Raw genomic sequence first — 13,842 nt, forward strand, 5'->3', positions numbered from 1 at the left:
CACACACACACACACACACACGTAGGTTGTCCATGGTTGTCATTGTATTTGTAGTTGCCTTGTTCTTTATGCTTTATTTTATTATTGTTAGGCTGGTTGTCTCCTGTTGTCGCTGTTTGGCCAAAAATTCCATTGAATGTTCCTTCTAAAAAAAACAAATTCAAACTATTGGAATATCTATTTTTGCACATTATGTCTATAGGAGGGCAAACGTACAATGCGATACATTACTACTTGTATAGGTATATTTATTTCAACATAAACATGTCTTTTAAAATATCTACATACCTACACATTACAAAATAAACATAAAATAATGTCCAATACCAGTGGTTCCCAAACTTTTTCTGCAGGGCCCCCTAGAGGTGTAGAGATCAGCTCTGTCTCCATGGAGAGAGAGAGCGAGAGAGAGAGAGAGAGAGAGAGAGAGAGAGAGAGAGAGAGAGAGAGGTGCACAACAATCAGCTGTTTTTCCGCCCAACATTTAAATTTAAAATTTATAGTAATATACATTTTTAATCCATGGACTTTTCATATTTGAAAAACTTCCCTCAAGCTGAGAAAAACAATTAAAAAACCTGTGACGTCACAACAATGTAAAGTTTATGGGCCGAGCAGGAACTCGCGGGCGGGGCCAGTTGGGGAAACACTACTGCGCATATTCAGTGGGCCGCATATGAGGGAAGTAAACCCCTAAAGCTTAGAAACATTTTGGGCATATGCGCCAGGCGAGCAACTCCAGTGAACTGAATAGGCGCCATTTTGGGATCCAGTATATAGGTAATATCATACATCCATGAGCTGGACTGAGAACCGAGTCCCCTACCAAGCAAGCTAGCTAACTAGCCAGCTGGCCATTAAATTAGTAAAATGTAACAACTTAATGTTTCATTTACACACTCACAAGAGCACATTGCTATCACCAGATTGGTGACAACTTTGTTTGGCTCATTTTCTGTAACCAGTGTAACATTAGCATGAAAGCACGGTGGTAGAATTAGCAAGCTAGCTAACTAGCGAGCCAGCCGCAGCGGGCTGCTCAGTCCCTCTGCTTCCCCATCACAGGGAGACTTCTTTGCCGAGAGAACGGATGACAGCCCGGGACATGGACAAGTTAGCTAGCCATCTCCTGGAGTCCACTGTCATCGCAGCAAGGAGTGAGGCAGAGGGAAGTATCATAGCAACAGTTTGTATATCTGGGTTTCCTTTTTGAATGACCAATAGATTACCACCGCATGCTGGCATGGAGAGTTTTTTCCTCTTACGCAGGGTAGATGCTAGATCAGATCTGCTACATGTGATGACGTCAAAGGATGTACCTTACGGCCCAGCCCGCCTTATTCTGCCTGTGATTGGCTTACCCTGGTATTCTTACCCTTACCTGAACCAATCCCCACTCCCCATGCCTAAACCTTACTACGTCGACCATTCTGGCAGATCCGATTTAGGATCTACCCTTACTCAGGCACAGCACATACGTGCTAGTTGGCCGCCAACTGAGTCTTTGCGGTGTGTTCAGGTTCAAGTGCAACTTTTTGACCAAGACACAGGCGACTTGAGGTGACAATGTGACGCCACAGTCGGCCTTCGTCGCCACTAGTTCTTTGCCGTCTGCCTACTGTGTCAGCACCTTTAGGGTCCCACGGGCCTGTCCCCTGTGTACAGAACTGGTTGAATGTGTATGTGTGTGATGGAATATGTACCTCCTATGACCACTTCACTATAGAAAGCACAGTTTGGTGGTTTCTGCAGTGTGTTTTACAATAAAATGGATAATTGTTTACACTATAGTCATGGTAAAATAGGAAAGTGGGAAACATGGGAAGGGGCAGAGTTGGGATTGAAAGAGGAAAGAATAAAATTCAAGATGCAAAGAGAGAAAACATTCAAATGAGGCAATAGGTGGAGAAAGAGAAAATATAAAAGGTCAAGAAAAAGAGGAGGAAGGTTAAAAGTCTAGGGAAGGAAGAAAAGAAGGTATGAGAGATCAGGCGAGTGTGACAGAGCGAAGGTTAAAGGGGGATAATGTAATGTCAGGTATCTGTCATGACTTCACTCATCTCTGTGGTGACAAGGTCATGAATGTAAATGACAGATGCCTGCTTGATGTACAGACTGCAAGTTCAATGTAAAGAACATCTTTGTTTGTTTTAGTTGTATTCTACTACCACAGTTATTGTACATATATTTCCATGTAGACTTGTTTAGAAATCATTAACTGGGGTAAATGCAATATTGGTAATCAATGCATATGTGCACTGCCTACATGGGACCATCATAAATTTAAATACACTTTTACATTCCTTCTAGATCCAAGTGGCTTTTCACTCATTTTTGCCAGGCAAAATAAAACGATTCACTCCTGTCATTCTGTCACATGTATAGTATGCCCAGTTTATCTTCTATAATCTAAATCTAGGCTGAAATGGAAATGGCAAACCTGTGAAACCTTGTGAGCCACATCTTAATATAATATGATGTTCGGCAAAAGTAAAAAAGAATCATTCTCAAGCTGCATTTGGACTGGATTTATTTCTCCAAGGGAAGTGGGGTGGTTTTACCTTCATCATAATTTTTGTAAATGAGCATTAGGGCTGTCAAAATTGCTCAAAAATGACAGTTGAATATTCCCTCTAAAAAAACACATAATATTCAAACTATTCGAATCTGGTTGCGCATGCGCATTTTGTCAATGACGCGCATTATGTCATTAACAGGACAAATTAATACAAAGAGACATAACTACTTGTATAGGTAGTCTATTTAAGTTTAAACATATTTGACCACGTATTACCTACACAAAAACAAGTAAATCAAATGATGGCCAAGACCGCAGACCTCATGCTCGCTTCACCTCACGCTCATTCGAGGACTTTCTCTCTCTCGCCCTCACGCTCTCTGCGCAATGTGCATCTGTGCGCATAACGGTTTAAAATGAACAACAATAAACACATTTTGAGTGCTGATCAAGAGTTTTGTGCAAGCAATTTAAGGTCGCGACTATTGTCCCAAATATAGCAGGCTTCATTCAGTGATTGAAACAAATATTATTAGCATTAATTGAAGTTTCACAGTAGCCGATATAGAACCGACATTGAACGCGCCGAGCGAGCTCTGCTGTGGTAAACATGGAGCTTTTCCTTGACATGAAACGGTAAATAATCAAACCAGTGGAAGCAGTGCATTTAACCTTTATTCATGCATATCTATTCAGTCGTAGCATAGGGATACGGTACCTCGGTTCCATTGCTTGACAGAACTCCCTGAAGCCTGCCCCATCCACGACACTGATTGGTCTCATGTCCTTACAAATGAACGAAATTAATTTCTCCGTTATGGCCTCTTGTCGTGTTGCAGACAAAGAGCTTGTGGCAGGCGGTGCAAAATATGTGTCAAGACGTGACTGTTTAGCTGGAGTTCCACACATTATGCCATGCTCATTTGGGTGCACATTTTCGAGATGTGACCTCATGTTGCTAGTGGTCGAATGGTATGCTAACTGTATTTTACAAAGCTTGCATACAACTTTATCTCGCGGCTCAACTATTTTACCTCCTACCGACCAAAATCCAAAGTACTTCCAGACATGGCTTTTTAGATTTTGGGGGGGTTAAAATCGCTTTCTCTGATGCGGTCGAGTTGGGCTCTGCACTTTCTGCCATCTTCCATGCAAGACAAGTCAACTTTCAGCAGTGACGCTGTGCCAGACAGTGCGACTCCTGTGACCTGTCCCTGAACCCTCAGGCGCGCTAGCGCGCCCACTCGCAGAGCAGACAGCCAGACAGCCTCTGGTACCGCGAGCATTTTTTTCCACAATTTTTTTTTAATTTGAATATTAATTTTCACCTTCGAAATTCGTTTTTTAAAAACTATTCGAATATATATTCGAATTTAGAATATTCGTTGACAGCCCTAATGAGCATACAAACTGTCGTTTGTAAAGCAGTCTGAGATATTCAGTTACAAATGGACAACACTGAAAAGCTATTTTTCATTATAAATAGTGTGAAAACTGGGAACTTGAAATTAATTGAAAAATTGAAATGAATAATCTGTATTCATCTTGCGCTTGCCATATAACTGTTTGACTTCTCTCCATGTTAAGTGAATTCACACACTAATTATTTTGCAAACACTGGCTTCTGATGAACCCTGGAATGCCTCCATTCAACTCCTCAGATCTTCCCACACTTCTGTTCCCTTCAGAGACAGACGTAGCTGAGGAAACACACACGTAAAATCGCATGCTCTGTGTCGCTATGTTGATCTAGTAGTGGATTAAGATCCTATCTCTGATCCATAGTAACATGACAAGACAGCACACTGGATGAATTCTGTGTGTGTGTGTGTGTGTGTGTGTGTGTGTGTGTGTGTGTGTGTGTGTGTGTGTGTGTGTGTGTGTGTGTGTGTGTGTGTGTGTGTGTGTGTAAGAGGGAAACCCATAAGTTTCGCACGTTGCTGAAACTTTGATTCACTCTGTGCATTAACAAACGAGGCAGGACAGCTGTGTTGGAACGATACAGGAGTCAGATACTGTCCTGCTCATAGATTACATTATAGGCTCCTTACTATATTCCTTTTAGTTGTTGCTTTCTCAGACCTCAAATCTGTTGTCATTCCAGTTGGTGGTTCAGGATTGTATACTGTATAAGCTTTGTTGTCCTTGGGAATAGCATAATGGGCTTTATCTAAGTTATGTAGAACTGGGTTATGTTAAATTTACATATTGCAGGGGCCCCTGGGTAGCTCACCTGTAGAGCGTGCGCCCCATGTACAGAGGCTTTGTCCTCGCCGCTGCTGCCACGGGTTTAATTCCGACCTGCGACCCTTTACTGCATGTCATTCCCCCTCTCTCTCCCCTTTCAAGTCTAAGCTGTCCTGTCAAATAAAGGCCTAAAAATGCCACAAAAAAAAAAAAAAAAAAACAAGCTTTTTTTTTTACATATTAAAATTTGAAGAGAGAATTGGGCCTTATATGAAAGCTCAGACTTGGGGTTATGTTTTGGTTATGACTAAGAGATCTTCCCCTTGTACGGTGGTGTTGTGCAAGTGGTATTTTTGGGGTTTACCATAAAAATCTTCAGAAAAGTTCAGAAAGTCTGGAGAGAGAAGAAAGAAGCATACATATGATTAAGCTTAATGTTAGTTCATGCAGGACAAGGAAGTCATACGCCTGCTGATTAAATTATGAATCCTATCAGACCCCCACCAATCACAGCCATTCTCACATCAAGGCAGTCATTTTTAAATATGACTCCCTCCTCTCCGATCCCTCCTTCTCCGAAATTCCACCGGATGCATGTATTTACGCCGATTACGCCGTTTCCTTTGTGTTGGAATTTTAAGATCCGGTGGATTTATGAGGGTTAGGGTTAACTGCTCCTCAGATCTCTGCAGGGTAAATTGAGACAGCTAGCTAGACTATCTGTCCAATCTGAGTTTTCACGACTTTTTACGACTCGTTTTCTCAAATACTGTAAATGACCACAAACTGAAAGACCCTGTTCACACAGAGATAGTCCCTCTTTTTAGGTTAGATGGTGAACGCTGGGTGCTATCTGATATCAAAATGGTCAGATTAACACTGGGACACCACAGGTTCCTTACTGAGTTACGCCCCGATAACAGCTCCCAGAACTAACCCCCCAGTGGGTCCAGCAGAGTTTAAAAGGTTTAGGTGCTGTTTTAAGTCTTAACGGGCAGTCTCATTACATTGTATATGAATTATTTCACATCATTATAATACATTTTAACATGTATTGAAAGTATGTTTTGGCCTGTGTTAAATTAATTCCTGAGAGCAATGAAATCCTTGAAATCTCTTTCTCTTACTTTGTATCAGGTGTGGAGTTGAGTTTCAAGACTCGGTCCCCAGATGGTCTGCTGCTCTGTGCCTTCTCTCCAGGAAACCAGGAAGAGTTCCTCGCTATTCAGCTCAAAAATGGACGCCCCTACTTTTTGTTTGATCCACAGGTATGTTACATGTTGTTACACTTTTATAAAAGTGTCAAGTGTGAGTGCAAATAACTGACTTTTCAAGACTGATATGATAATAATATAAATCAACCATTGCTTAGTAATGCAACCCCACGTGTTGTGATCTGTGTGTTTTACGAAGGTGCAACAAAGAGAAGGGTCAGGAAGATGTCAACATCAACGTTAGCAAAGTTAGCATTTCTCTTCTAAAGTAGAAGGGGAGTTTATTTTTATAATAATTTTGTTTAAATGTTGCTGTTTATCTTTTGTTGAGGGACTTGCAGATTTTTTGCTTCCACTTATTTGAAAGCATCTCCATCTAGCTTTACTACCAATGAACAAACACACCTGTAATTTGCATGCAAGTGTACTTTTGTTTTACAGTGCCATATTTGACAGAAAGCCCTTCAAAAGGTTTACTGCCGTCCTTAGTGGCCATTCAACCCATTTTGTTTGTGCATATTTTTCATTTACATTTCCTCATTTGTTTTTGTCTCTTTATTATTTCATTCTGCTCACTTTACTTGTTTGCTCACCTTCACCTGTCTTTTTCTCTTTTTTATTCTGATCCACCTCTGCCTCTCTTTCTCTCTTTTTCTCCCCCCTCTCTCTTTCTGTCTCTCTCCCATTTTCTCTCACTTGCTCTGATCTAATAAATGTGATCTGTAGCCCCTCATTGGTTTCTGTCAGGAAGACAGGGAGAGGGGAAAAAACTTTGAAAGTGTGTCAACGTTTGAATTGGACTGCAATTAACTCATTCCCTGCAGTCACCACGCGTGAATACCAATTGCAAGCTAATTAAGCTTTGCACCCTTGCGTGCGCGCGTGCGCACACACACACACACACACACACACACACACACACACACACACACACACACATTCACAGCCCTGCTTCCTTTATCCTTCCATACAGATGTAGAGGGGTTAAAGAGTCAACGACTTAGATGATGAAAGTGATGATGGGAGATGATTACACATACTTCATGATTACACATACTTCCATGAGGCCACCAACTAATTACACACTCTAACAAACACACATACACACTTACACTTTCCTTCTTCATCACTCGTTATCAAAATGCCATCATCAAAATGTAACCATAGGATGTATCTGTGTGTGCAAAGGAGTGTATGAATAGATCCTTGTTGACTTGCAGTGTTAATGCGTGTGTCTGTGGTTAAGTGTACTGCTAGATGTGCAATTGAGCGTATGTGTCTTCTCCAACTGGGTTTATTCCTTTGTTTAGACTAGTTTGGGGTAATTAACAGTGGGAGTGGTGTCACGGCTTATTAGTGTTCCCCCAGATACATATAGCTGGGCCCATTACTTCCCCCTATTAGCCTGTTGAGCTAGCCTTAATGGGATTACCAGTGCAGGGGGGGGTAATTTAGCATGACACAGGAAAGTGATATGCTCATAAATATGTGCACATGTGAGCTGACACACACACACACACACACGCACGCACGAACACACACACGCACGCACACACACACACACACACACACACACACACACACACACACACACACGCACACACGCACACAAAGTACATTGAAGCACAAGAGACACTCAAAATCAAACAGTTCACACTCCGTTGATGCAGGTGAGTACTGTTTTTTGGACCACTGGTTGTCTCACTATACAGAGGTGTGCAGTATGTAGCTATTGGTAACTACAGTGTCAGTCACAGGCTGTAATGCTAATACACATGTAGCTCTCATCACAGACTTGCTAGTCAGCTATCACTGTCTGTTAAATACATTTGCTGGCACAAGTGACAAATACACATATTGTATTTTATTCTACCAGCCATGCATCTTAGTTCTCTCTTAGCGGACACATTGGGCTCTTATTGAAATCTAGAAAGCTGTTTTTTTTTACAGTCCTCTAGCCTTTGGGAAAGAAATCCTTGTAATCCTCAACAACAGATGTGAAACATGTATACTAAAAATTCTGAAAATGAACCAGAGCCTACCCATTTAATGATGCTCTTAAATGTGCATTAACTGTACTAAGATAGACAAACTGACGATACCCTTTCGACAGCTACACATCCATTATTAAAGCGACTAGTACAGTGCCCATTCAAACCGTGCCTGTTCAGAACGGACCGATTGCTTGGCCTGTGGTATGGCTGCTTGCAGATTTCTCCAGAACCATTGTACCCCAAAATAACTTACAGAAGGTCCCCTATAGCAATTTAACTGTATGCTACTGACTTACTGTGTACTTCTACTTTGTAGAACATTGTACTGGTTACGTTGCAGATTCTGATTTTCCTCACAACATACAACAACTAAAATATTATACATTATTATTCTTTAAACTATCTAGCATTATAATAGCATTATAATATAGTGAAATACCACTCAGCGGTGCAGTGTTAATTTTGGCAGCTATGTAGTCTTAGTCCTCAGACGAAAATTCTTATTAGTTTTAGTCACATTTAAGTCATTTTTATCCTTCGTAGATTTAGTTTAGTTTTAGTTTAGTTTTAGTCGACAACCCCTCAAAGGGGTGAGTCAAGTTTTAGTTGATGAAAAGTAATTTCATTTTATTTAACTTTTAGTCAAAATGTTTTCTCTCCGAATTAATGTTTATATATTATATATATTATGTTTATTTAGTTGTATTCCTTTGTCAGTGTCCTATCAGATTATATTGAACACTTCAGTTAATCTAGTTCCACCAAAACCAATAATTTTCAGTCGCACCTCCCAGGCACGTTAATGAGAGCCCAAATCTTCCAAAATATGAATTAATTAACCACCCGGACCGGACGAGGACTGAGACACGGATGTGTATGTGTTTGAGAGAGAGGAGAAGAAAAGATGGAAAGTGATGAAGATAAAGAGATTTTTTGTTTTTCTTTAAACTACATCTTTTCCGTCAACGATATTACATGTTGATATCTTCACAGTTAGCCGGTAATTGCCAGTACCCGGCTGCGGACGATATGCTTGACTGAGAGCCGTGAAGCACCGCCCCTGCAGCTGCACACAGCGGTCGCTCGGTTGTTGTTTTTTCAACCTATATTGTGCGGTCGCATAGTTTTATTCACAGTCTATTAATATTGAACGTGTCCGGTGTATCCAAACACCAAATTCGACACAGAACGTCATTGGGTACCCAGCAGTACAGCCGTGAGATATTCGAAAGACAGAGAGCTGGACATTCACACACAGTTACTCACTCACTACAGTTTTTCATTCCTTTATAGTTAGTTAGAATTCTATTTTTGGGCATTAGGGCCTTCTCACACAACAGCGAACACACGTATGAGGTGTACACCTCAGTCGAGTGCTGTACAACTCAAGTGCAAGCTACAGGAATGACAACACCACCGTGTGAGAGTGTGTATGTGTGTGTGTGTGTGTGTGTGTGTGTGTGTGTGTGTGTGTGTGTGTGTGTGTGTGTGTGAGAGAGAGAGAGAGCGTGTGTGAGAGAGTGTGTAAGAGAGAGCATGTGTACGTGAGAAGGGGGCTGTGCTCAGGCAGTTTCTGTCCAGCAGTTATGTTCTAAATGCCTTGCTCATGGGCACCTCTGTAGTAGTTTCTGGGAGAGTTGAGCGTTAGTTGCTTCAACTGCCAGTATCTCCCAGACAAGGGATCCAAATGGGTGTGATTGTGTTTATGCATACGAGAGAGAGAGAGAGAGAGAGAGAGAGAGACTCCTCCCGTGTTGTCTTGTTAAGTAGAGCTGTCTAGCAATGGTAGTAAATATGTCAGAGGCTGATATACTCTGGCATTCATACATTTATTGATCTCATCATTAAATCTTCATCACTGAGTGTGCATCTGTGTGTGGCTATATGTTGTGTGTTTGTGTGAGTGTGCATGTACCCGTTACTCTTTCTTTTACTACATTACTCTTTGCTCACTTGCTAAAAGCTGATCACAACAATGATGTCATACTTAATAGGTAGCAAAAAGCCCTGTAACAACACTTTGATGATTATATGTGCATGTTCATGTCCTTTTGAGGGTGGTGTGTGTATGTGTGTCATCGATCCTTAATGTCTAACCTTGTCCACACAACACAGGGATAAAGAAGCGATCATTTGAAATGTTACAAAGTAAGCGTGTCTGATTGCACTGTGATTTGAAAAGTGTTTTTTTTTTTTAAGCCAGAGGTCATAAATTTACTTTAGCGAATACTGTAAGACACATTGTTGCGAGACCTATGGTCAGAGGATTTCTTCACAACACCATTAATGAATGTGTGTTTAAATTCTTGCCTGTATTGTGAGTTTGTGTGTTCATGCGTTTATTTGTGTAGGGCTCAGCAGTGGCTGTGAGTGTACAGGGGGATGGAGGGCGTGGCTACAATGATGGACAATGGCACAGCATCATAGCAACAAGGCGAGGGGCCGTGGGAACAATCGTTGTAAACAATCAATACAGAGGTAACTCTTCTCATATTCATACTGACCACTGTGTGTATCTGCTAAGTGTGTAGGCGTATGAGTGTAAATGCAAGTGTATTTTTGCTTGTCTATACATGTGAGGGTATGCACCTGTGCTTGGATGTGAAACGTGTGAGACTGACGTGTATTTATGTGTGTACGCGTATGTGTGTTTTTTACTTATGTAAATCACCGAGCTTCGCATTGGTGGTATTAGCCAGGTTAATCCTAGCCAATCTGTGTCTGATGAGAAAAAACTTCTTCACATACACAGAAACACACTGTTCCTCAGTTGTTCTCAAATGTCTTTTCAAATAACATTTTCTTTTTTCAGAAATTGCATGAACATAACCCTTCCCTTACGTAGTCTCACTCCTCTCTCTCTCTCTCTCTCTCTCTCTCTCTCTCTCTCTCTCTCTCTTTGTTTACCTTTACCCCCTGTTAATCTCTTCTCTCTTATATTGTCCTTCCCTTTATTCTCATCCCTTTTTGTTCTCTGGATGCTCTGATTTTATATTTACTCTTATCATCCCTTAACTCCACACTTTTGCTTTGCCCTACCACATATATGTGTAACACCACCATCCTACCTCCACGCCACCACCAGGAAATGCGTCAGCTTTCAGTGGCAGCACCATTATTGGTGAGAACACAGGGATGTTTATTGGAGGGCTGCCTGAAGACTTTACTTTGCTAAGAGAGGATTCAGGTAAGTCCGTTGTCACCTACTCTCTTTAATCATTAATATATTACATTGTTTATCATTTCTAACAATATTATAGCAGTTTGGAAGCAGTGAGAAAGTTGGAGTGAAAGTTTTTCAAGTTTTTATTTATTCTTGTCTGTCTTATCAGGTGATGCTCGACTAGTGCAACAGGGTTTCGCTGGTTGCCTCAGAGACGTGAGTTTTAAGGTGACTGACGGTCCCTCAGAGGAGTGGAAATCTCTGGATTGGGCAAAAGCCACAAAGAGGGCGGCAGTGTATGAAAGCTGGGAGGGATGCCCTATTCAAACTGTGGATGGAGCCCATTTTCTCGGTCATGGTTAGTATCTTTTGTGGATAACAAATGGTTGTGATCATTCTTTGTTAATGTACTTGTTTCACAATGACAATGGACCCTAACATAGCTACATGCCACAGAGATGTATCCCCATTAAGAGTGAAATGATAGTGTACATTATTACACAATACTTCATATTGCGATATAGAAACATGACAATATGCAACAGGGGAATAGCATTGCAGAGAAAAGCTCTCTGGAGTGTCTTTTTCATGAGCAAGCTATGTTCAGATACATTTTCAAGTGGATTTCTAGTGTCCCTAATACACTGGCAAAACTGTATATCTTAATAAGATGCTTGCTGCTGATAAGTTAATAATAATAAGATAAGTTAATTGCTTTCTCTGTTAAAGATCCGGTTCATCAGTGTACATTTCCTCCATTATTGCTGCCTGCTTATCCAGTCTTTTATTTGAAAAAAACAACAACATTTTAACCATAAACATGTCAAACATGTTAAATGTGACTGAAACTTTATATTTGAAAAAAGGGTACAAACCATCTTTGCAGGTCCCCAATATACCGAAAGAAGTTTCCTTCTTTCTTTAGCCCTCATAATAAAATGTTGTAGTGGCATATTTTTGGTTTTTATTTCCTCCTTGTTTCAGGTTACTTGGAGCTGGGCAAAGATGTTTTCAGTGGAGGACAGGACTTTGACATTTCTATGGATTTCAGAACAGACCAGCTCAATGCACTTTTGCTCTTTACATACAACACACAAACGGAAGACTACATGCTGGTAAGAAGCACGGACACACTGTTGTTGAAGTACTCAAATAAAACTTTAGAAATACATGACTTTAGCTTGATGTTTTTTGTTTATTGGTGTTTATTTTTAGGTGGAGCTGGAAGCCGGTCTCCTGTCCTTCATTATTGCCTCTGAAGGTCACGTGACTGAACTCAGCATGTGGGTGGGGCTTAGCTACTGTGATGGAGACTGGAAACAGCTTTCTTTGGCAAAACACGGCTCGCTCATTTCTGCTGCAGTCAATGACTGGGTAGAAGAGACAAGGGGAGTGGGAGGAGCAGTGAGGCTGAGAGTTGATTCGCCATTATACTTGGGGGGCGTACCCATGGAGCTCATACATCCTGCTCTGGACAGCAAAAGTCACAAACACGGTGAGAATGTATTGTCAGTACTTTTACACAATCTAAATGGCAGGTGTTCAACCAAGAAGAAGGGTTCAGTATGCAGCTAAACGGGTTACACATGGCATTTGCTTGTTTGTGGGCTCCTTGTTTTTGGGTTTTAATGGAGTTAAACAACTGAAAGTATAGGTACTTGCAGGTCGCCTTTGCTACCACTGTAACTTTCCTGCTCCACTAGCTGGCCAGGGCGGCAATAAATGTATCAATCAGGAGTCATAGGGATTATGCTGGTATTTGCTTGCAGCATTACTTATTTAAACAATTTAAAATGTAAAGTGGAGGTAAGTATTTCACAAAGTTTTCATAAAGATGTGCTCTTCTCACATTCTCCTTCCCTTTCTCCTATGTTCTTTTCTCCTCTTTTCTCTCCTCCTATTCCTCTCCTTCTTTTACTCTCTTTCTCTTCTCCTTTCCTCTTTCACAGGCCTAGGAGGTTGCATAAGGGGTCTTACCATACGAAGGGATGACTCAAACCCTCCTGTCAGTCGAAGTGTAAATCTCTCTGTTGCCTCCCGCCGTTCAGTAAGAGTCTACTTAGACGGCTGTCCCTCCAGTGAAAGCCGGTACAACTGCAGAGGAAATGATTCAGTTTTGGTGTATAGTGGGAGGAAGACACAAGCCACAGATCATAGCCTACAGCCTTTCACTGGTAACAATGCACAGTGTACATTTACATAACTACACAGCACTCGAACCTGAAAAGAAAGTGTGGAACTCTGTCAACACTAACTAGCACAATCTCTACCCATCAGCTAGTTCTTTAGATTAAGATGAGTTTGCCACAGTGATTATTTCATTCCAAGTGCTAACAGTGTACGGAAGTCCAGTTTTCTTTGCTATGCTTTAACATTTTGACACAGAGGTGATGTACGAGCAAACCATCCAAAAAATGCCATGTAGATTTACAGTTGGAGATTGCATCACATTAAACTATATAGATGCTGTAATTAGTAAATGTCCCATTTATTTCCATGCACACCCACAAACACACACACACACACACACATATATTTTCAATTAATTAAAAAGTACCGAAACCAACATTTTGGTTCTCTAACAAATTGAATTTTAGTCATATTGATAACTCGCAGTTGTAGATAGTTGCAACAGATAAAGCAGATTTAAGTTTTTTTTAGCAAATACTTAGAAGTATTATTAACTACTGAATATGCTAAATAAATATTACTCGTCATAATTCGTCACTTAAGCTGATTTTAGGTGATACAGAGAACATGTGATGC

At 40.9% G+C, this 13,842-nt stretch overlaps 1 protein-coding gene across 1 annotated transcript in view; it reads left to right on the forward strand.

The window, feature by feature from the left end:
- ush2a (Usher syndrome 2A (autosomal recessive, mild)) overlaps positions 1–13,842 on the forward strand; it is a 245,699-nt gene that overhangs the window by 103,972 nt on the left and 127,885 nt on the right. The window contains exons 30-36 of the mRNA XM_031314426.2: positions 5,843–5,973; positions 10,265–10,391; positions 10,999–11,100; positions 11,246–11,434; positions 12,061–12,191; positions 12,292–12,571; positions 13,026–13,250. Of these exons, the coding sequence (XP_031170286.1) occupies positions 5,843–5,973; positions 10,265–10,391; positions 10,999–11,100; positions 11,246–11,434; positions 12,061–12,191; positions 12,292–12,571; positions 13,026–13,250 (1,185 nt within the window). The remainder of the gene's footprint in view (positions 1–5,842; positions 5,974–10,264; positions 10,392–10,998; positions 11,101–11,245; positions 11,435–12,060; positions 12,192–12,291; positions 12,572–13,025; positions 13,251–13,842) is intronic.

The sequence above is a fragment of the Sander lucioperca genome, chromosome 3 (assembly GCF_008315115.2).
Source record: "Sander lucioperca isolate FBNREF2018 chromosome 3, SLUC_FBN_1.2, whole genome shotgun sequence".
NCBI lineage: Eukaryota > Metazoa > Chordata > Actinopteri > Perciformes > Percidae > Sander > Sander lucioperca.